The following is a 24,062-nucleotide window of genomic DNA, read 5'->3' as shown; positions in this document are numbered from 1 at the left end:
GGAGAACCTGAGTTTGAAAAGTAAGTTATGAGTACCCTTTCACACCTGGATGCTGGGGATTTACAGAGGAAACTTACAAGGGAAACTTTAGAAGATGGTTCTTGTGGCATCTCTTATGCAAGTTCCCCTGAAGAGGGAGAATTTTGAAGAATAATGGTGGGAGGCCTGGACACAAGACTCATTGGCTCCCGTTTGGGCAGTGGCAAGCCAAAAGCTAGCAGCCTTTCCATGTTATTTCCTAGCAACATCACTTCTGAGGATGCTTTCTGACTTCATGAAGGGAAGGCATGGAAAGGACTTAATGCTGGTCTACCATCATTAACTGCTGTGTAGGTTTTGCCTCAAGTAGGCCAATGGCCAAGAAGAACATAGCACCCAAACTAGCTTTTCACCTGCACATGCTTCCATATACTATTCTGTCCTACATCCCTTAGCCTCATTAAGTGAAGGAGGAGCATGCTGCTCTCCTTCCTGAGAAATTTGGGGCGTCTCAACCTTCCTGCCTCTGAACTCAAATATTTAATCAGGTATTTTTGTCTTTGTCTTGTGTCTGTGTCTAATATATTGCATTATAGACTAGATAATAAACAGTACTGGTTTAGGTCTATCATGTAGCAATAAGGCATTTGACTACACTTCACAGTGCAATGGAAAGCCATTTAAAAATGCTTTGCAAGTCTTGGAGCTCTGTAGAGTAATCTGTACCTGTGTTTCTCTGAATGTATATTTATACCCACTCACCACTTAAGAATATATTTTTCACCAAATGCAGGCACTTTCACTGGTCATAGACTTTTCTGTGATCAAGCAGCCATCCAGTTAAGCCTCGGTAAAGTTTACTGCATTCGTATTAGTGTGTTGTGGTGTATACTTCGTAATTTTATCAGTCATTAAAATAATATTTTGTCTATTTTCCATACATTATTCATATTTTATTCATGTGTTATAGGAAATGTATTGATTTTCTATCAAGTTTCACTTTAAAGCTCAGTAAGCTCAGAGTTACTGCATACAGGAAGTGTTGAGCTCCTTTACCCAGTGGTAGTAGGTGATGGTGGGTTTTTTGTTTAATTTTTTTTTATTGAAAATCTTGGTAAGATTGTGGGGAAACCGTAAAAAAAAAAATCCAGTTAATTATTTGAATGTTGTTTTGGTGCAAACCTGTCGGTAAGTCATTCCAATTATTGTCATTTTGCAAAGAATGCTTAACCTTAATTATTAGATATTAATGGACTGAAATGGTATGTAGCTCAATTCGAAGTGCAGCCTCATAGTCATTGCTTGCACTGTAGCCATTTTAATATTGAACTCATTATAAATGCTGTGTGTATATGTAGGAGTACACATATATACTAAACACACGACTGTTGTGAAGTTTTTACAGCTCCAAATGTATATCATAAAGTGCATTTAATTCACTTACCTGACTGTGGGTTGTTGTTAGATTAATTCACTGAGTAAAGATTAGCTTAGTGGGTTTTGAATCTGGCGTGCTTCTCAAATAATTTAAACTAAGACGTGTAGCCTATGGAAAAACATTGCTGTAAATTCTATGAAATCACAATCTTCCACTATCGCTTCAATGTCATGCCTCTGATTTCATGCAGTAATACTTTTTGTGGCAGAGTTCTAAACATTGGTAAGAAAGCATAAAGAGCTGTCCCCAGAATGTGCAGGTGTACTGTGAAGTTCAGCTCACAAAACCACTTGTGCCTAAGCCTGAAGTGATCTCCCCCTGTTCAATAGGTACTAATCTTTGCAGAAAAACGTTACATCAGCAGTACAAAGGGGGATGGAATTTCTTATTAACATTAAACTTTTGGAACTTGATTTTTTTTACATACATTAAATGTTTTTGTTGAATTATTTGTTTGGGATGTTTTACATCTTTGTTTTCTGTTGAAATTGCTGATTATAAACCTACAGATTTGTACTTATTCAGATTTTTTAATTGTTTATACAATAAAATGAGAAAATCTGTGATATGAAAGACAAAATGGGCTTTTTAGCTTTTATTTTTTCTTTAAACTTGTTTCAAATAGATTAAAAGGTGGTTCTCCTAGGGTGAGACTCCCAGGAGTTTCATCATCAAACTTTGCAGCTTAGTTTTCTTCATGTGGACATTTTAGAAGGTAGCAATATTAGGCAATATTGCTCAAGTTATTGTTTGGTGTGAACCCCTTTATTTTGGAATACGGCTAAGAAGAAAAGTTCAGATTTTATCCAAAAGCACCATTTATGTCAAACATTTTCCTGTCAATTCTGGTTCAGTCTCTCTCAGGCAGTCTGCTGCATAGGAACTCCTTCTAACCAGTTATGAATGATTGTAAGCAAAAAGCATGGCGACAGGTGAGCCATATACTCACATTTTCTGTGGTACACGTTTTCCAGAACTCCATGCTTAATATATAGCTCAGTCTTGCTTTCCTTCCTTTGGCAAGGTGTAGTCCTTTGAAATCAGTGCATCTAGTTACATAAATAAGTTGATCTGGATTTGGCGCTTTTTTTTAAATGATTGGGTTTTAGAACTTTCTGAAAAATAAAATTGCTTTGTATACTTGAGTTGCTTAGGCATGAAGAAACCTGTTGCATTGTTTTCTTTGTAGACATGGAAAATTCAGACTGATTTCATACCAGAAATGTGTGATCTAACATAAAAAAGGTATTCGTACCGTAGTTCTATTAAGTTCTTACAATATCTGAATTTGAACTGCTGTTTTCATTGAAACGTAGCCATTGTGGAGGTACATAAGTTAGACCCCAATCCTGCAGTTCACTGGGTGCAAACACAGTATTCATTCATAACGGAATTGCATGATGATGGCCTCACCATAAACTAACTCACGTCATGCTGAAGTAAATATATAATAATATTAATATAGTAAAATCGTTTTGTAAAAGTTTTTAATGTAGGCTATTGCTGATACTAAGATATTATGACAGATGCAATATAATCTTTGAAGATGCCTTGGTTATTCAAGTATATTTGAGAAACGTGAAAATCAGAAAGTTCACATTCTGATCATAAACTGTAAAATTAAGACTGAGAATTTTTAAAACAAATTGGGCTCCTCTAGTAAAGTTCTTAAGCATGTGCAAAACTTTTGCATAGTAGTAGTTCCATTAAGTCATAACTGTTTTTAAAGTGCTTTAGTGGGTCACAGCCAGTGTATACAAGCACGAAAAATCTGTGAATTAAAAATTGTAAAGACAAAAGAAATTGCTCAATTATTATGCCCAAATATGTGTTGTTTATTTTAAAGAACAATTTTGCAGAGAATAAATTTAAAATGTGATTTGTTTGTTCATTTTAATTAAAAGCAGTATTTTTAAATAGCCAGGGCAAGGAACACTTTATGCAGTGATATTGTGTAGCATGTATAAAAATGTGCTTTTAGCACAGTGATGCCACTGCTCAAATAATATTTTACTATTTAGGCATTTAGTGATTGATCCACAGCTGTCTGAAGTCAGCGGAAGTCTTTCAGTGTTTCTCAACGACTGGTCCATGGACCAGCATCTGTCCCTGAGATCTCCCTGGCATAGTTTAGGAAGCCATTTCCTGGTAGCAAAAAGGTTGACACACACTGTTTTAGACACAGTGAGGCACTGCCTTTTAATAAAGAACTGAAAGAGTTATTGACTTCCAGAACGTTTCCTCTGCAGCATCTGGTGACCTCATTCACACCCCGGCAATTAAAGAACCTGCATTCACTGCTTTCCCTACATTACTTGAGGTGCTAAGTCATGTCTTTAAGTGTGGAATGGTTTTCAGAATGCAATATACATGTCCCGAATCTACAGATCCCAAATTATTTCTTATATCACGGTGGGCAAAATTTGGCCCACCAAGCCACCAGATCCAGCCCATGACCTAGTGGTTACTTCAGCCAGGTGCCCTGCCCTGCCCTGACACACTGCTCAGTGCAGCCAGCTTACAGGGCCCATGTGCATTTGTGAAGGGTGGGTAGGGAGAGACTTTGTGCACTGCCCCCACCTCAGCACAATCTCACAGCTCCCATTGGCCAATTTCTGGCCCATGGAAGCTGCCTGTTCAAAGAACAGGGAATGCACAAAGTTGTACCCCTCTCTCCCTCCCCTCTGGCTTGTGAAGTTCAGAGCAGCATACCGGCTCTGAGGGGCCTACAGGAGCATGGAAAGCAGGGAGTCTGGCTGAGGAACTGTCTGTGCTATTGGTCAGGAGTTGCCTAGGTAAGTGTCTCCTGGCCACAGCCTGCCTCTGGCACTTAACCCCATCCTTCCCCCAACACTCTGCCCCCCCACATAACCTAGACCCTCTGCACTCATACTCCCTCCCAAACCCTGCACCTCAGTTCTCTGCCCCAGGTCACAACCCAAACTTCTGCACCCTAGTCCTCCGTCACAACTCCTTCTTTTACCCAAACTCCTTCCCAGATCCTGTACCCCAATCCCTTATCCCAAGCTCCATTCCAGACCCTGCACCTCCTCCATTAATATGGAAGAGTGTGGTTCTTGGAGTGGCCTCTCATCACCATTATTGCCGACCCCTGTATTATATCCATGGCAAGTAACGCATTCAAAAATATGGTTTTAAAATGTATGGTTTTGTGATTTTTTTTTAAATGGGATCTTTGAGTGGAGCTACTCTGAATAACAACTAAAATGGCATCATATGTTCTAGCTCCATCGTGTCTCAGTGACTCCAGATCAAATGAGCTCTGCTTGCATGCCCAAAGACTTTTAACAGACCTAGCCTGTCTTTACAGATCTGGCAGCCAAGCTGTGTTCTGTTTGGTTTGTGCATCATTGGTAGGCCAGGTTCTACCTTAAGACCTGGACAACCTCATTCTTTTCAGTGGGGTACTCCTTTGTAACTGAGGCCAGAACTTAATAGAATCGTAGATATTAGGGTTATAATAGGATCCCAGGGTTGGAAGAGACTTCAGGAATCTGTCTAGTCCAACCCCTGCTCAAAGCAGGACCAACCCTAATTCAATCATCCCAGCCAGGGCTTTGTCAAGTCTGGCTATAAAAACCTCTAGGGATGGAGATTTCACCACTTCCCTATGTAACTCTTCCAGTCCTTTACCATCCTCTCAGTAAAATAGATTTCTTAATATCCAACCTAGACCTCCTGCACTGCAACTTGAGCTCATTGCTCCTCATTCTGTCCTCTGCCACCATGGAAAACAGCCTGTCCATCCTCTTTGGAACCCCCTTCAGGTAGTTGTAGGCTGCTATCAAATCCCCCTTCTCACACTCTCTTCTCTCCTGTAGACTAAATAAGCCCAGTTCCTTCATCCTCTCCTCATAAGTCATGTGCTCCAGCCCTCTCATATTTTTCATTGCTCTCCACTGGACTCTCCCCATTGTGTCCATGTCCTTTCTGTAGTGGGGGCCCAAACTTGGACCCACTACTCCTGATGTGGCTTCACCTGTACACCAATAATTTGGCTCTGGTAACTAGAACTCTCTCAGCTCTATTTGGGGGTGGGGGATAAGAACTGAAATTGCCCCCTTAAAGTTGTAGAAGCTCTACAGTGCTTAACAGATGGGGGAAGTATATTTTTATTTATCACTAATGTCAGTAGACATGGCTCTGAATGCACAGTCACTTAAGAACCACACCTTAAACAGCCTTTTGTTTGTTGATTGTGTTTTCGAGTACTTTCTGTTCATTCTTTTTTTCCCCACGCTATTATGTAGGCATCAAAATATATACATAATGTTTTCTTTCCTAACTACTATGAATTTAATTTATTTTGTTTGTCATGGTTGCAACATTCATTTTATATGGCTTAATATGTCTATGAATGCCTGTCAGTTTATTACATCTAAATAAACACAATCCTTGGCTCTAAATTGGGAGGACTTTAAGAGGTTTTTCTAGTTCAAACTATGGCATATGGATAGTAGAGTACAAATAAAACCAGCAATCTAGTTGGTAGCACTGGAGGAAGACAAACTGAAGATTTATAGAAAGCGGATGTCTTGGTACATCATTGTCAGTTTCAAGTTGGCCAGTACGGTAGTGACTTCTTCCTGATATGTCTCTTGCTAGTGTTGCTGAGCCAGAAGCAGTTTTCTGCTGATATAAAAAATATGTGCCTCAGACTTTAAACCATGCCCCTCTATGCATGCCTTCTGTCCCCTTCACTCTTGGCACTGCTGGCTGAATGAACACTGAGTTCTTCATATCATAGAGCAACTTTCCAGATCTTTGCCACCCTTGCTTCTTCCTGCCTCACTCCCAAGTTTCCTAGTAGTTCAGAGAAGTAAAAACTTCTGGTACTCTGAGTACACTAGTTAGTCAAATTGACAAGGACCTCTGTGACAAGGACCTCCACAAACTGGTGTGGAGATTTTAAAGAACAGAGAAGTACTTTAAACACGTTTAAGTGAGGAAAATTTTTTTAAGATAACTACGTTCACCTTTAATTTAGAGGGATATGAAGAAAGTGTCCTCAAACAAAACATTAAAGGTAGATTATAGAAGTTCCAGCAACACACAGTCCTATACTAACCCTTTTGGACAATTTGTACGCATCTTTGTTTGAAACATGTATTACAGGTTTAAGTAGTGGTATGTTTAAAGTTACCAAGTTCTTCATTTAAAGCATAAAGCTAATTGAATCCAATTCTGCCAAGTTTTGATTTCAGATTAATTAAGTTTAGAGTAAGAACAAAATGAGTTTTTTCCATGCTAGTATGTGCAGTCCAGTTTCATAATGCATCGTCCATTCCTGCGTTATATCAAAAGAAAAACTGCAGTAAGTAGTTGTTCAATAGTCTTGTGTTTTCTGGCTTGGTTTAGAAGATTAAAGAAGTTCTGTCAACTAGATTCTAAAGTTTGCCTTTCTTCAAGAAAGTAATTCTCTTGCAATACCCATGGAATACTGATGCCTGCCTTTTAGGGTGAGACTACTTCAGTGGGGCATAGTCTGCCTAGAAGAGAAACCAGACAAACACTTGGATTTTATTGCCACCTACTTATAACTATTTAGCAGGTTGCTACTTTAAACTGCATCTGAAAATGATGGGTGCTTCCTGAACTACTGCTTGGGTCCTTCCATTACCATCTCCCCATCAGAAGGGGCTACAGAGCCACTCCATGACTTGGCAGAGGATTTCCCCATTGCTGCTCTAGCAGAAGTACACAATACGTTTGTAACAGGTTTCTGAGAGAACTGACATTTAAAGCTGCATTTGTAATGTATTTAAGCCCTTTTTGCTGACTGTAACAAGTGTATGTGCATTTGTATTAAACTTTTAAAGTCAGGTTTCAAATAAAAAGGTTCATTAAAAAATTGAAGTGCTGTGTGAGATTTTGCCATCCTTTCTTGAAAAGAGGATTGGGGTCCTAAACAGGTTGATACTGTCCCTTTTAAGAATTTACCAGTAGTCTAATCCTACATATTACAAAACTGCAATTGTTGTAATATCTTCCATGAATAAATCATTACTTGTATCCCAGTCACACAAACATATGATAGCCACTCTTGCCTCACATCCCAGCAGTGCACAAGGACAGAGAGAATGATCCCTGCCTAGAAGAGCTTACAGCCTAAACATAATTGCATTTAGACCTAGTTTATTCCTTTTCTAAAAATGCAACTTGAAACAACACCAAGTGCCTACATTTTTCAACGAATATATTTTCAGACATAATTAGTTGAATGTGCCCCAGATTTTCATAATCTTACATTCATGTCCAGAAAAATATTTGAAATCAGATAAAGAACAACAAATGTCGTCTTAGATGAATTTTCCCAATTTCTGAGCTGATAACATGAGTCAATACTGGAACAACTCATTTGAAACAGGCTGCAGGAAATTATACCCTGTTCTCTTGTCTCTGAATATTATTGCTTCCATCACTTAAGTAGTTGAGGCCTCATTTGCAATAGTTGCAGCTCCTTGGTGCTAATACATAGGGGGTCTGTATCATTCCTATGGTACTTTTACTGCACCTTTTTCATGTTAAAAGTAATTATTTTCCATATCATGTTAACTTCCTTCATTGACATATAACAGCAAATTTCCAGCAAACTTATTTTCCCTGCAGTATTTGCATATGTAAAAAAAATAATGAAACAAATAGGCTTTAAGGTACCACCGGTCTCCTTGTTAGCTATTGGGACTTTCCTGTGTTGTGGATTTGGTAGACTAAAAGCAATCAAAATTAGAAAAAACATAGGCAGAGACAATATGCATTTGATAATGATTTTGCTGAAGAGTGTTAATAGTTAACCTTACAGCCCTGATAATCTTAATCTCCTCCAGGTGATTGAGTGCAATGGTGTTTAGCTTCCTGCATTTGTCAATGTGAAAATACACATTTGCTTCCTCATCATTGTCATGCCGCAGCCACACAATTAAGTGTTTTTGCTTCCTGAGCCAAACACACAGCAACCATTTCTTGCCATAAGTTCATCCAGATGCTTAATACTGCTTCTCCTCTCATCAGTTAATCCTTGCTTCTTTTTATTTTGTGTTCAAAGATATTGGGTGCCTCATTCATAGTTCTTTCTGTTCCTGTCGACTGATGTATTTGATATTTTTTAACTCGTGTTGGGTTTTGTAATGAGTTTAGTAATCTGCTCAAAAGCTAGTGCTGGCTGCAACAGAGGTGACAGTCTGTGCTGAGATTATACAAAGTGGATTTGGGAGTGGGAGTGGCCTTGCGGAGAGGAGCATTAACTGGTGTTAGCCTGGAATCTGTTTTATACTGTCCTGTAACTCTGAAAATACACATTGAAACTTGGGAAGACAGATACTCGATTATCATATAGAGAACATTCTGTAAGTTCAAGTTTCAGAAGAGCAATTAAGCTGTGTCTTGGGTGAACCGGGCACTTGCTGTGTACAGCCCATTTTTCCAGTGGCGTTGTCTAATGGACTGAACACAAGCCTTGGAGAAAGGAACGCCTGAGTTCTGATATTTGTCTCTGATTCATTATGTGGCCTTGGGCAAATTACTTAGCCCCATTTCCTTCTGTAAAACAAATCATCCCTACCTGCCACGATAGGGTGTTGTAGCCTAGGCTAATGTGTATAGAACAGTTTTAAGGTGGAAATGCTGCACGTATGCTTGATTCTGGATGAAATGTCTAGTCCTACAGAGTTTGACGACTTATCAGAGGGAGGGTTTAGAAAACCTAAATGTTTTACCCTGTCTGAAAAATTATGGTCATGATAATTTGAATAACAGGTGTCCCTATTCCCTCCTCCCTCTTACAAAATTTACTAGTGCTGCAAAGTTTTTCTCTAATTACTTGCTCCCTGTACCATCTGTGCCCTTTGAATTACAGAAGAATACTAGAAATTTACTAAGCTAAAAATTCTGTCTGTTGCAGTGTTACGAGATCGGTTTCATTTGGTGAAGCCAGTAAAATATTTTGGCTCAAATATTTAACAAATGTTGTAGGTTTATAGAGCCAAAGAGGGAGTATAGCATGTGGTCCCTGTATATCTAGCAATATATTCCCCACCCCCCACAAACACAGATTCTAAGATGAGATTCCACAAATTCTGAATGTGTGAGAAAATGTCCATTCGTTCCTTCCCTCCCTGCTTTCTATACATGTGAATGTTTTCTGAAGGAATATTACTGCAGTAGCATGTTGTAGCTTCTCTCTGAGGCCAAAGAGAATTCTAATTTTAGAAAAGCAAAATGTAAAACAACCCTTCTATAAAAGTAATCTGTAGTGAGCACTATTTAACACAAATAAGGGGGAACTAAGCCATTTTATTAGTCTCTCTCCAGTTTCTGTTCAGTAGCTCAAACTATATTTAATTCCAGCTAATAGCTCAAATGTATAGATGGATCACTCAGTTATTCCAAGAGATTTCACTCTGCTTTAAAACATTTGTGTGCCGTTTTCTCTTTTGAAGTAATGTAAGACTACAGTTATTGAGCAATAATGTTTACACTGTAGACAAGTGGGCTTTTTTAGATAAACCTTTCTCATAACATATATTTTCTCATTTTCCAATCCATTATCCCTTCCTGCTCCAATTCTAGGCCTCTCAATGATCCACCCTCAGCTTTCTTCCTTCACCCTGAAGAATCCACAGAGCTTGAACCCCACATTTCAGGTAAACTTGAACCCAGCTGACCAGGGTTCATCTCCTCTTCTGAGTCCTGTCCTGAGTGATGCTGGCAGTTCCCGGGTGGAAGAGGAAGAGGAAGTAAAACGCAAGGTAAGGCAATAGCTGTACAGTGAGTGTAGCATGTGTATTGATTTAGTGTGGATTTGGATGCAATTTGCTGTGTATTCTTCATGCTAATACAAACGTAATGTTTGCAGCTCTGTAGCCTACGAGGGCTCTGAGTCGGGTTCCTTCCCCTCTGGGTCAGTGAGCGGCCACTCTGCCCTACTACGAGTTCCTACAATGCAAATTGAGTGGAAGTATGTTGAGCCTTGGGTTCTGGAGTCTCTTACATTAGAACCTCGTGCTAGGATACTGTGGTTATGGGAGTCGTGTGTGTGCGCGTTATTTAACGTGTTAAACACAACATAGTCCTTGTCATGCCAAGTTGTATTTAATATTGTCAACTGATTGGCTAATCCTTGTCTACACTGAGTGCTTACCGTCATGTTAGTTAAAATGTTGTTCTAACCTGATTTAATATCCCAAGGTGGACAGGGCCACAGAGCTACCTGTCAACTTACAGGGCAGGTAGCAAAATCTACTTAGGCGTTATCAGCTGGTGAAGGTAGAGTGGGGAGCTTTCTGTTGTTTTTGAGAGATGGTGAATGGGATGGTTTTTGTACTGTTTTAGATAACAATTACTTTGTTTTATGTCTTTATAAATATTGAGCTGCACTCAAGTTTTGTCAGGCACATCATATATAAAAGGAAAAACATAAAACACAACAAATAGTCTACTAGTCTTAAACACTAACAAAACATGTAGATGGTATCATGAGCTTTCATGGGCACAGTCCGCTGCTTCAGATGACAGGAGTGTTAGATGTCTTCTATAACACTCCTGTTATCTGAAGAAGTGGGCTGTGCCCATGAAAGCTCGTCATACCATCTACGTGTTTTGTTAGTTTTTAAGGTGCTACTAGACTATTTGTTGTGGGGTTTTCTAAGTTTTTCCTGTTACAGACTAACTCAGCTACCCCTCTGAAGCATATATAAAAGAAAACAATGAAAAATTGGGGGGTGGAGGGTGTATGTGTATGCATAATGTAGTGGCATTAGGTCTTTTTCATTTGTGTCACACACACCTCATTTTTCAAAGTACTATCTCAGCAATTTGCATTCCATTTAGTTTGAGACTCATAAAAGGTTTTAAGCCCTGGGGTGAATTTTTGTTACAAATTGATTTTAAGTGTGGTCAACTTCTCAGCTTTCTAAAGCTTTAGTTTCCTCAGCTGGGTCACCAATTAATCATAAGCGGTTAGCATCACCCAGTAAGGGTGATGCTTCCCAATTAACCATTCACATTCCTACTTTGGAGCCAGAAATTAAGCATGCCAGTGGGGGCAGAGTTACCTTTCAAACAAGCACTGGTTTTGCAGGATTGGGATCCAGATAAAAAACTCAGCTAGAAAGTTAGAGAGAGTCTGTCAGTGCTTACGGTATGCAGCACCTGGCATGACCTTAAGCCATCTCATGGCTCCCTTGTTCCTGGCTCACTTGCCTCACTTTGCATAGGGACCTGCTTTTATGGTGTCAGTAAGCACTACTACATCAGTGGTGGTTTGGGGGTATTGAGGTGCTAGGTTGAGTGCATCAGACGCTGGAGCATTCAGTAATGCATGAAATGGTGTATTACTTGCCTTGGTGTCTCCTGGGTTAGATGCTGGGATGTTTCCTTTGGACTGAGACTGCAAAATTTTTTTCCTCAGGGAGACTTTGCATTTTTTTTCTAGGATTAATTGATATTTTGCTATCGCAGAGTCTGAGCAGTGGCAAAGGTGTTTGACAGTTAAACTTCTACACTTTACTTCCCGTATCTCTTTCCAGTGCTTCTGAAGAAGTGATATTTTCTATCAGAAGACGTGTATAGCTGCGTATTATGCTGTCCAACAGGAGCAGTGAGCAATAAGCAGAAAATTGTAAATGCATTGTGCAAGGATTTTCATTTCCTAACTAGAAACAAGCTTCTAAATAAAATTTTTCATGCAAAGTACTGGTAAACCACATACATGGTCAGGACCTCTGAGAAGCTGCTGTTGTCTTTAGATAATCCAGAGAAAAATCAGCTGGGAGAAGGCCTACTAGTGCTCTCAAAGTAACTTGGAAAAGCGTTTTCTGGCTAGCAGAATGGGTCAACTACTGAGACTAATGTGAGACCAAAAAAAGAAAAATTAAGGGCCCTGAATTTCAGCAGGGAATCATTTGGAAGGTCACGGAAATTGTAAGGTGAAAATGAAAGAGATGGTACCATGGAAAGAGAGCGAGAGAGAGAGAGAACACTTGGGAAATGCAAAAGATTTAAAGGTAAATAACTGTTATAGAACTGGAAGAGACCTTGAGAGGTCAGCAAGTCCAGTCCCTTACCCTCACGGCAAGACCAAGAAAAATCTAGATCATCCCTGACAGGTGTGTGTCTCACCTGCTCTTAAATATCTCCAATTGTGGAGATTCCATAACCTCCCTGGGCAGTTTATTCCAGTGTTTAACCACCCTGACTGGTAGGAAGTTTTTCCTAATGTCCAACCTAAACCTCCCTTGCTGCAGTTTAAGCCCATTGCTTCTTGTCCTGTCACTAGAGGCCAAGGAGAACAGTTTTTCTCCCTCCTCCTTGTGATACCCTTTTAGATACTTGAAAACTGCTGTCATGTTCCCTCAGTCTTTTGTTTTCCAAACTAAACAAACCCAGTTCAAGTGCTTGTTCATGTCCATTCCAGTCAGGTGTGTGCATGCGCCAGATTTTCCCCTAGCAGCTAACTGTAATGCTAAGGCAAAGCGGTGCCCTCATGACACTGTATATAAGACCCTGCCAACCCACTCCCTCTTCAAGTCCTTCTTATTGCCAATGACAGTAGCTGGAAATTTCTGTGCTCATCTCTTGCCTTGCATAAGCATATATCTTCAACCCTTGCATATAGCGAGCTGTGTTCGTACTTGGTAATTAGTTACCTGTTAGTTTGGCGCTAGGTAGTTTTACATTCATTAGAGAGGTTCCTCCCTTCCGGTTCTGTTCAGATTGTTCCCCAGGTCGTGACTCGTTGCCCGGGCTTCAAGACCTGCCAGTGGTGCACCAAGTGCATGCCAAAGAGTGCTCCTCTTGTCTCCTGCCTCAAGTGCCTGGGCGAGGGTCATCAAAGGGCTGCTGCAAGATCTATCAGGAATTGTGACCAAGAGCAATCAGAGCGCAGCAGCAGCTTAAAATCCTACTTATGGAGGTAGGCCTTTGGCCGCAATCTGACCCCAGCACCAGAGATGCAGTGCCTACTGCTTCCTCATTGATTAGGAGTGCCCCAGCACTGATATCGAGAGACGGCACTGAAGAGAGACCCGGGCATGGACCGTCTTGGTCTCACTACTTGGTGCAGTTATGCCAGCCCTTGGCACCAATCCCAGTCACCAGCTCAGAGAAGGAAAAGAGATAGGGAAGAATCCCCTCTGGCGAAGTTGGGAGAACAGCTGGTAATGGCACCGCATTTGGGCCACAACACTGGAGCTTGCCCCAAATCTGCATCAACTCCTGCTTAAATGAGTTGAGTTCAAGCCAACCACAATTGCTGGGGTCCTCTGGGCCACTGTCCATGGTGGGGGCTTTCCATATGGTGCAGCACTTGAGGCACCTCACAATACCATTCTTGTCTCCCAACTAGGATGCTACAAACAGCATCACTTGCCCCATAATCTCAGCCGTGCGGAATGCAATGCCATCCACAGCCTCAGAAACAACTTGGACATCATAATCAAAGAGGCTGACAAAGGAGGTGCTGTTATCGTGAAAGTCAGACTTCCAAAAGGAGGCTGCCAGACAACTCTCCAATACCACATTCTACAGGTCACTTTCCTCAGATCCCACTGCGGAATACCCTACGAAACTGCACCGTCTGCTCAAGACACTCCCTACACAAGCACAGGAACAATTCTTCAGACACACCACTAGAGCCCTGACCAGGGTTATTTTATCTACTACCCAAGATCCATAAACCTGGAAATCCTGGACACCCCATCATCTCAGGCATTGGCACTCTCACTGCAGGACTGTCTGGATATGTGGACTCTCTACTCAGACCCTATGCCACCAGCACCCCTAGCTATCTCTGAGACACCACGGACTTCCTGAGAAAACTACAATGCATTGGTGATCTTCCAGAAAACACCATCCTAGCCACCAACATCCCACACAGGTGGAATACAAGCTGTCAGGAACAGTATCCCTGACGATGCCACAGCACAACTGGTGGCTGAGCTCTATGACTTTATCCCCACACAACTATTTCAGATTTGGGGACAATTTATACCTCCAGCCCAGTGGCATCACTATGGACACCCGGCTGGCCCCACAATATGCCAACATAGTTATGGCTGACCTGGAACAGCACTTCCTCAGCTCTCATCCACTAACGCCCCTCTATGTACGCTACATTGATGACACCTTCATCTGGACCCACGGGAAGGAGGCGGCTCTGGAAGAATTTCACCGTGATTTCAACAATTTCCACCCCATCATCAACCTTAGCCTGGACCAGTCTACACAAGAGATCCACTTCCTGGACACTACAGTGCAAATAACTCTAACTCTGGAACAAATCCCTGCAACAAACCTCGGTGCCAACTCTACCCACATATCTACACCATCACAGGACCTAACCAGATCAGCTATACCATCATGGGCTTATTCACCTGCACATCTACCAATGTAATATATGCACCCGTGCCAGCAGTGCCCCTCTGCCATATACATCAGCCAAACTGGCCAGTCCCTATGTAAAAGAATAAATGGACACAAATCAGATCTCAGGAATGGCAATACACAAAAACCTGTAGGGGACACTTCAATCTCCCTGGACACACAGTAGCAGATTTAAAAGTAGCCATCCTGCAACAACAAAAATTCAAGACCAGACTTCAAAGAAAAACTGTAGAGCTACAATTCATCTGCAAGTTTGATATTATCATTTTAGGATTAAACCAAGACTGTGAATGGCTAGCCAACTACAAAAGCAGTTTCTCCTCTCTTGGGGTATGTCTAGACTACATGGCTTCATTGACGGAGCCATGTAAACTAGTTTACCTGGCATAGGCAAAGAAGCTGGGATTTAAATAATCCCCACTTCATTAAAATAAACATGGCCGCCGCGCTGTGCTGACGATGAGCTGATCTGGCACAGCGTGGCAGTCTAGATGCGGATCTGTCGGCTGGGAAAGCCTTTGCCGACCGATCCCTTATGCCTCGTGAAGCTAGATAGCTTCCCCAATTATCACCCCTAATGTCATTACCTCACAGACACTAACCTTCCCCCTGCTCACCCCCACTCTGTTCTAAAATTTGATTTGTCAATTTTATGTGTTCACTTTTTTTTATTGTATCCCTTTGGTATATATGGTCGTGCCAATTTTCTTCCACAAATTGATCTGAAGAAGTGGGTCTGGCCCACGAAAGTTCATCACGTAATAAACCATCTTGTTAGTCTTTAAAGTGCTACATAGTCCTGTCTTTTGTTTTAGCTAGACCAGACTAACACGGCTGCATCTGTATCACTAGTTACTAGAAGACACAACTTAATTTACAGTGCAGACAAAGGAGTACAGCTTAATTTGTAATGCTAATAGGAAGCAAGGCCTTACAGTAACATTATAATAACCCTCCCTCTCCCTCACCCAATCTTCTGTACTAAATCTGATTTGTCAGTTTAATAGTGTGTTCACTTTTTTCATTGTATTCCTTTGGTATATATGGTCATGCCAATTCTCTTCCAGAAAATGATCTGAGGAAGTGGGTCTGGCCCACTAAGCTCATCACCTATTAAACCATCTTGTTAGTCTTTAAAGTGCTACATAGTCTGATCTTGCTAAAACAAAAGGAAAAACGAACATGGCTACTTCTCTGTTGCTATTATCTGATTGTGAGAGACAGAGTGCAATAGAAGCAGACAGAACTTATACGCAAGTCATTATACATCAGATCATTATGCATCGTACTTACAGTCTTATACCCAAAACTAAAATATACAGTTTTACTACAACAGAAGCCACGGGTCCTGCTCTAAGGCACCATCTGTGGTTTTGGTGACCTTCGTTCCTCTGTGCAGAGTCAAGCAGTGTTTCCAGTTGCTAACGTCGGCAACAATGGTGGCACTGGCCCCAACCTCATTGGCGCCAGAGTCATTCGTGGCCAGAGGTATGCCTTCTGCATTGAACAAACCACCGGCTCCAATGTGGGAATAGTGCCACTTCCAGTCCCAGCCCGATCTGTATCTCCTGGCTGGGCTCATGCAGTCCCTCGGGGCAGTAGAGTTGCACAGCTGGGAGGAGCTGCCAGTAGGGAGCGCTGGTTCCTGAGAGTGGCGCACCACACTCCTCTCCTCTGGCCACAGCATCTCCTGGGAGTAGAGCCCTGCGGATACTAGTTTCTGTCTGTGGTAGATATTTGTATCCACGCAGGGCTCTAACGGCAGGAGACAAGACCTCCGAGTCTGTGGTGCACTTGTCATTGCCATATGGTTGGAAGGGCTGTAGCTGTAGCCAGTTAAGTGTTTACTTCTGTTGCACCCACATGGTCTTTTCTGTGCTCCTTGTGCTTGCCTGCAGTACAGCAGGAGAGTAGTGAGGCTACGTGATGTACAGTACAGGGTGGAATTTGTAGGCTTTTCTGGTGCCATGATTTTAGTAACCAAGATTCCCTGAAGATTTAGTGCCCCTTGATACTTTATACCTGTAGCATTAGTTGAAGTGGGGTTGCCTGAAATAATGCAGGTGTTTGTTTTTAAGTAAAAGGAACCTTTCTTCTTTTAGTTGGTACATATGTAAAAAAAGGAGGGGGAGAGGGACTAATTTGTAAAGCTCTAGTACCGTGAAGAGGAACCAAAAGATAAATAGATTCTCAGATGACATAAAGTAGCGTAGTTCCATTCATTTCACTGGAACTGTACTCGTTTACATAGACTGAGGCTCTTGGGCGCACAGGCAGGGTGAGTTAAGGACAAAGTGGTTTCTTAAATTGAAATGTGATCAGACCCCTCAATATTATTTAAGAATTTTTAAATAATATATGTGTTTAAGCCAACTTGTGATTTGTTGCAACCACAGAAATCCATTTTCATCATTTTCTTCCTTCTGCTCTGATGTACATTCCCCTCTCTCTCTTCAAAATAGAGTTTGGGGTTTGGGAGAAGCTGACTCCAAATATAGTGGAAGAAAGGGATTGTTTCAGGGGGGTTTTACACTGGATAAATGGTCCTGATAAAACTGAAGTAAACTCTGCGTAAGTAAGAATTCACTGCCTTTTCCAACTGGTATTACATAGGGCCCAGTTTCCCTTATAAACTCTTGCAACCCCCCCCCCCCCCTCAGCTGTCCCTTGGCACCTCATCTGCTCAGCCTGGGGATACAGTGCATTTTCTTTCCTGATGGTTGGCTTTTTAATTTTAATAACATTTGTTCCAAGAAAGGCTTGGGATCTAGCATCTGCTTCTTAACCCTGTGTCTGCATGTTGATGGAGCGCTGTACTGCCATAGTCAACCCATGGCAACCACAGACAGCTTGCTTGTTGTGAAGAAGTGGGCTGTGCCCACGAAAGCTCTTGATCCCGTCTACATGTTTTGTTAGTCTATAAAGTGCTACCAGGCCATTGGTTGGTTTTTAAGGTTAGATAATTAGTGTTACCTTTGAGTAGATGAAAGCAGAGTGATTCTGAAAGTGCCAAAACACTGATGCTGCTGTATTAGAAATAAGGAAACCATTTTTTGGGGCATATTTTTAGTAAAAGTCAGGGACAGGTCATGGGCAATAAATACAAATTCACCGAAACTGTGACCTGACCTTAATGTTTACTGAACACATCTCTGACAAAGTGGGAGGGGAGGAGAGTGGAGCACCCTGCTCTCTGACCCCCAGCACCTGAGAGCTGTAGGGACCCCATTGCTCAGTGGCTGAGAGTGGCCACCATGCAGGGCTGGAGGTAATGGGGTTGGGGGGGGCCTTTGCCAGCAGCAGAGGCTGGGGTGCTGTCAGGGTCCCTTTGCCACTGCTGGCTGGGATCTGCAAGGGGTCCCACTTCCAGGGGGACTCCTGCCAGCAGTGGCAGCTAGCCTGCTCAGAGGTTGCTGGTGGCCAGTCAATTGAAGGGGTTCACGACACCCGCAGCTACTTGGCAGCTGTAGGAGTGTTCCCTGCCATTCACGGAGGCTGGGCTGCTGTGGGGTGCCCCGCAATCGGCAGCTGCTGGTCAGCAGTGGGGTCCCCAGTGTCACGGAGGTCACTGGAAGTTGCAGGGTCTGTGACCTCTGTGGCCTCCATGACGACATCTTAGCCTTAATTGGAAACACAGGTCCTGCTTAAATTTGTTTCAGAATCCTTTACAGATTGTCAGAGCTGGGATAGTAACTTACCCACTTCTGTGAACTGCTCTGAGATTGTAGAATGAAAAGTGCCATGTAAATAAATGTACGGCAGTTTTGTTACCTAATTTAGTTTAGAGGTTTCTTTTAGACTCAAAATAATTTACAACAAATCCAATGTTTGTGTTTTGCAGCAGGAGGCAACAGTTTAGCCAGAGTAACACTGCTTGAACTCCCCCCATAGTGATACAGGAGCTAGTTGAAAGCGAGTTCGTCATGCAGTGTTTAATTCTAAATGGCAGTTTTCTTTTCTTTCAGCGATATCCAGCAGACAAGGCGTATTTTGTAGCAAAGGAGATTCTTGCTACTGAACGGACGTACGTGAAAGACCTAGAAGTCATTACAGTAGTAAGAGAATTAAACTTTCTTCAATATTCTTCTTCCTTGGACTAGGTTTTTAACCATTAACTTGGGGAAAAGTAGAAATACTTCTTCGAGCTGTGTGTCCTTGTAGTGCTCCATGTCCAGTGTCTGACATCCTGGTGCCATCCATTGGAGAGGTTTGGGAGCAGTGTCTGCCCAGGTCACGTGTGCAGTTGGCATTTCACAGTGCCGTTGGTGCACATAACCTGAAACCTCCAGTTCCTTCTCAGCCGTCCTCCACTGAGCTCAGGGGCAGTGTGTGTCACTCGCCAGACCTTTAAAAATAGCAGTGTGCATAGCTAGTCTTTCTAATAGCTCAATGGGGAATAGTGTTAGTAAAACTAACAGACAGAAATCTCACAGACATCTAACTTTCCCCACCTCTAATATCATCAATTCACAGACACTTACCTTCCTTCCTCCCCCCCCCCCCCCGCATCCCCCTCCTGTTCTGAAATGTGATTTGTCCTTTTCATATGTGTTCATTTTTTTAATTGTATCCTTTGGTATATATGGTTGTGACTATTTTCTTCCATTATTTGATCTGAGGAAGTGGGTCTGGTTTACGTAGCACAAAACAAGTTTAACTACGTGAGAGATTTTAAGTGATAGCAAACCCATCAAAGCAGATTATGTACAAGTAACAAATTTCATCCTAAAGTTAGTATTCTGAGCAGATGTTAAACAAGTGATACAAGCAGGCTGCAGATTCTGTGCTTGCTTTACAGCTTGGAATCCCCTGGTATTTTATGCACAGGCTCGAAATCTCCTTAGTCCAGGTCAAACACTTCCCCCAGTTCATTCTTTGTTCCTCAGGTGTTTCCTCGGGAGTGAGGAATCGTGGATTGCATCAATCCCTGTCTTATAGAGCTTTTGCATAGAGTAGGAACCCTTTGTTTCAAAGCGTGATTCCCACCATATGCAAAAGCGCAGTGGAAAAACACTGACATCCCAAGATGCACATCGGCATTATGGGGCCCGACTGATTGTATGTCTTTATAAAGTCATAGCAGCCCTTACTTAAAAGCAGGGCGTGAGGCCTGGGCAACTCCCCAGTACCCTGCCCCCACTCTACCCCTTCCCTCAAACACTGCCCCAGCTCTGCTTCTGCCCTGTCGTAGCATCCTAGAAGTGGAAGGGACCTTGGTAGATCAAGTCCAGACCTCCGCCCCATCTAAACCATCCCTAACAGGTGTCTGTCTAACCTGCTCTTAAATATCTCAGGTGATGGAGATTCTCTCCCCAGGCTATTGATTCCAGTGTTTGACCACCCTGACAGGCAGGAAGTGTTTCCTAATGTCCAATCTAAACGTCTCTGGCTGCAGTTTAAGCCCATTGCTTCTCGTTCTGTCCTCAGAGGCCAAGGAGAACCATTTTTCTTCTTTGAGTGATTGCTCATGGACATTCCATGTAGATGTGCACACAGCGTACATGCGTCGTCAGAGATTTTTCCCTCAGCAGTACCGGTCGGGCCAGCAGGGAGCCCCCTGGAGTGGCGCTGGCATATTGACCAATATATACCCCTGCTGGCCCCTTCCCCCACTCAGTTCCTTCTTACCGCCGTGATGGTCGTTGGAGCAACCTTCAGCTCTCACTAAGCGATCATTGCCTTTGTTTCCAGTTAATCGCTGGCTAAGAAGCTGCAATTGAAGTTTGACTCTTTTGTTGCTTTTTGTTTGTTCCCTGCTGCGGAGCACCATGTGCACCACAAGCGTTCAAGCCCTGCAAGAAGTGTCACAGGCCCATGCCCTGTGGCGATCTGCAATTGGCTTGCCTAAAGTGCTTGGGGGAGGCTCATCTTGCAGAAGCCTGCAAAATCTGCAAAACTTTCAAAAGCCGCACCAAGCGCGTACCAAGGTCATCCTGATAGAGGTGGCCCTCGGGCCAGCACTGGCGTCGGATGCGGCACCGGCCTCCCAGAGCACACTGGTGTCGGTGCGGGACACGTCAGTGCAGCGCGTCTCCCGGGCACCGCGTAGGCCCTGGCAGCGGTCCCAGTCCCCGGCACCTCAGAAGAGACGGCCTGTCAGGGGCAGGTCCCCACCGAAGCGTGCACCCTCCAGCGCGGCACGTGGCGCCCACGAGTCCGGAGCCTGGGCCATCTCGATCGGGCAGACATTCATCCCAGCACAGGGAACCCAGCCTTCTGGGGGACTTTCCCAAGCCCTCCACCCCGGAGGCCCTTGAGGCAGCGAGGGTCCTCATAGACTCGTCTCCCTCTCCTCCTCCTTCTTCTCCCACTCCAATCCCCTCCAGACGTCATGGGGCGGGTCGGCACCGGCCTCCTTCGAGGACTTGGCACCAGAGGCCAGGGATCACCGCTCGACTCACCCTGCTCCACCGGAACTGTTCGCGGCGCCAGTAACTGTCGCCCCGGCACTGGCGACCTCCAGGGATGCAGCAACAGGCTTGGTGGGGTACCAACGCTCGACTCTGCCCTCGGCTCCAGCCCTGGCGGTACCTACTTCTGCACAGGGCTCCTGCACCGCCATGCCGCCGCCTCCTCCCCGGCACCGTGGTAAACTCGAGTCCATGGCCAGGCACGCAGCAGTATCTTTGGCGCCTGTGTCAGGCCCACCCTGGTCCGCCTCTGAGTACTTGTCTGACTCCGAGGTGGAGTCCGCTTGGTCGTTTAGGGGCTCAAGGTCCCAGCGCCACAGCCGGTCCTGGTGCCAATGTTGCAACAGATTGGACCAGTGGCCATTCTGGACACCCTGGGCATATCACCAGAGCTTGGGTGCAGACCCATCCAGTCTGACCTCGGTCATTTTGGGCCCCAGGTCCCCTCCATCAGCAACCCCCGTGACCCGGTCTCCAAACTTAGGCCAGTCGCCACCACCTGGTCAAACCTCCCCAGGCCCTTTGGGAAGCGTGGCACTTGTGAGCCAGCCTCCCTTGTCCTCAACATCGGGGCCCTTGCAAGACCCAGTGTGGTCAGAGGCCCCTGTAGGGGAGACCCAGAAAGGGTTATCGAGACTCTGCCTTCCATGCTCTCCATGGACGCTAGGGTACACCAGGATCTTCTCCCCCAACTGGCCCAAAGTTTGGGGGTCCAGGCAGAGATGGTGTCTGAAGATTCAGACCCCACGGTAGACATTCTTCAGTCCGACACCCCCCTCCAGAGTGGCCTTACCGGTTAACAAGATGGTGGCAAATTTTTCCAAAGGCTTGTGGCAAACCCCTGCCTCCATTCCTCCCACGAATAAGCGGGATGAGAGGAGGTACTTTGTTCTCCAGGAGGGCAATGAACACCTGTTCTCCCACCCACCTCCAGGCTCTCTGGTGGTACAAGCGATGAACCAGAGGGAGAGGCAATCTGCCGCTACCCCCAAGAATAGGGAGGCTAAGAAGACTGACTTGTTGGGCAGGAAAGGCCGGTGGCATTCAGTACCGGATCGCCAATCAGCAGGTCCTCTTGTCGCGTTACGTTTTCAACACTTGGACCCATGGAAAAGTTCACCGACCTGCTCCCTGCGGACTCTCATTCGGAGTTCAAAGCCCTTCACGAGGAGGACACGGCAATTCTGAGGGCAGCCCTCCAGGCGGCTCTCAACGTGGCCGATGCCGCTGCCCATGTGATGACCACAGGTGTGTTCCTATGCCACAACTCCTGGCTCCAGGGCTCTGGGGTTCCCCTGGAGCTCAAAAATACTTTACAGGACCTCCCTTTCGAGGGTCCCTCTCTTTTTTTGGAGCAAATGGACCAACAGCTCCGCAGTCTCAAGGACACACGTGCCACCCTGAAATCCTTGGGCATGCACACCCCTGTCACCCAGAGGCGCTCGTTTGCAAATAGGAATGTTCCTAGATTGCCCCCGCAAGCTCCATGCCACGATTTCTCTCGCCGTAGAAGCAGGAGCAGTAACAGCAGGAATAATAGGCGCTGGCCCCACCCTGCTCCGGATCAGAACCAGGGGCCTTCCAACAAGCCCTTGGGCCCCCATCAGGGGTTTTGATGGGACGCTTGAGGGTGTCCTACCAGTCTCCCCACTTATCTTCTGGGACCATTTATCCCGCTTCCTTCAAGCCTGGCAGTTTATTACGTCAGACCAATGGGTACTGGAGATAGTGGAAAGAGGTTATGTAATCCCTTTCCACTTGCCCCCACCTCCCAACCTCCTACTCCGTCCCTTTTCAGAGATCCCTCTCATGAGCCTCTACTACAACAAGATGTCTACCACCTCCTTACGCTGGGGGCAGTGGAGCGGGTTCCTTCCGACTTCCTGGGCAGGAGGTTCTATTCCTGCTATTTCCTGGTCCCAAAGGGGGGGTCTGTCCCATCTTGGACCTCAGAGCTCTCAACTCCTTCATTTCGAAAACAAAATTCAAAATGGTAACATTGGCCTCTGTAATTCCTTCGTTAGCCCCCAGAGACTGGTACGCTGCCCTTGATTTAAAAGATGCTGACTTCCACATTTCCATCGCCTCCCACCATCGGAGGTTCCTCCGCTTCACGGTAGGCTCAGACCACTACCAATTCACGACCCTTCCCTTTGGCATTTCAACGTCCCCTCGGGTCTTCACCAAATGCATGGTGGCCGTGGCCGCCACTCTGAGGAAAAGGGGCATTCAAGTGTTTCCCTACCTGGACTGGCTCCTGAGGGGAAACTCCGAGTCAGGTGAGAGCCCACATGGTCTTAGTCTGGAGCTTCTTCGAGGATCTCGGGCTCCTACTGAACTTGGACAAGTCAGCCCTTACCCCAACCCCAATAATATAATTTGTGGGTGCCTCCCTGGACTCTGTCGCCAAGGGCCTTACTGCCCAGGTCCTGGTTCCTCGTAATAGAGGCTGCTGTCAGGGGTCTACAGAACTTTTCAGTGACTACCACCAGGACATGTATGCGGCTCTTGGGCCTCATGGCCGCTTGCACCTATGTCATGCAACATGCCAGACTGCACATGCGCCTACTACAAATGTGGCTAGCAAGAGTCCACAATCCGACTGTCCACTCATGGGACAGGGTGGTGACAATTCCCCAACCCCGTCCTCTTCTCGCTGGACTGGTGGACCTATCAGGCGGAGGTTTGCGCAAGGGTCCCCTTTTCCATACCAGTGCGGTCCACCTGTCTTGTCACGGACGCATTGGACAGCGGCTGGGGAGCCCACCTTGGGGACCTGCACACAGAAGGTATGTGGTCCGCAAACGAACTCTCCCGGCATATCAATATCAGGC

The 24,062-nt window shown here is 44.5% G+C and overlaps 1 protein-coding gene across 8 annotated transcripts in view; it reads left to right on the top strand.

Moving 5' to 3' along the window:
- Positions 1 to 24,062, top strand: part of FARP2 (FERM, ARH/RhoGEF and pleckstrin domain protein 2) — a 126,767-nt gene that overhangs the window by 75,518 nt on the left and 27,187 nt on the right. For all 8 annotated transcript variants that reach the window (XM_089780955.1, XM_006110623.5, XM_075937161.2 and 5 more), the window contains 2 exons: positions 10,007 to 10,185; positions 18,784 to 18,873. In XM_089780955.1, coding sequence (XP_089637081.1) covers positions 10,007 to 10,185; positions 18,784 to 18,873 — 269 coding nt within the window. The remainder of the gene's footprint in view (positions 1 to 10,006; positions 10,186 to 18,783; positions 18,874 to 24,062) is intronic.

This window comes from Pelodiscus sinensis, chromosome 10 (assembly GCF_052426305.1).
Source record: "Pelodiscus sinensis isolate ZL-2025 chromosome 10, ASM5242630v1, whole genome shotgun sequence".
NCBI classification, from domain to species: Eukaryota; Metazoa; Chordata; order Testudines; family Trionychidae; genus Pelodiscus; species Pelodiscus sinensis.
The sequence above is the reverse complement of the archived record's forward strand: the minus strand, read 5'-3'. Positions and strand labels throughout refer to the sequence as shown.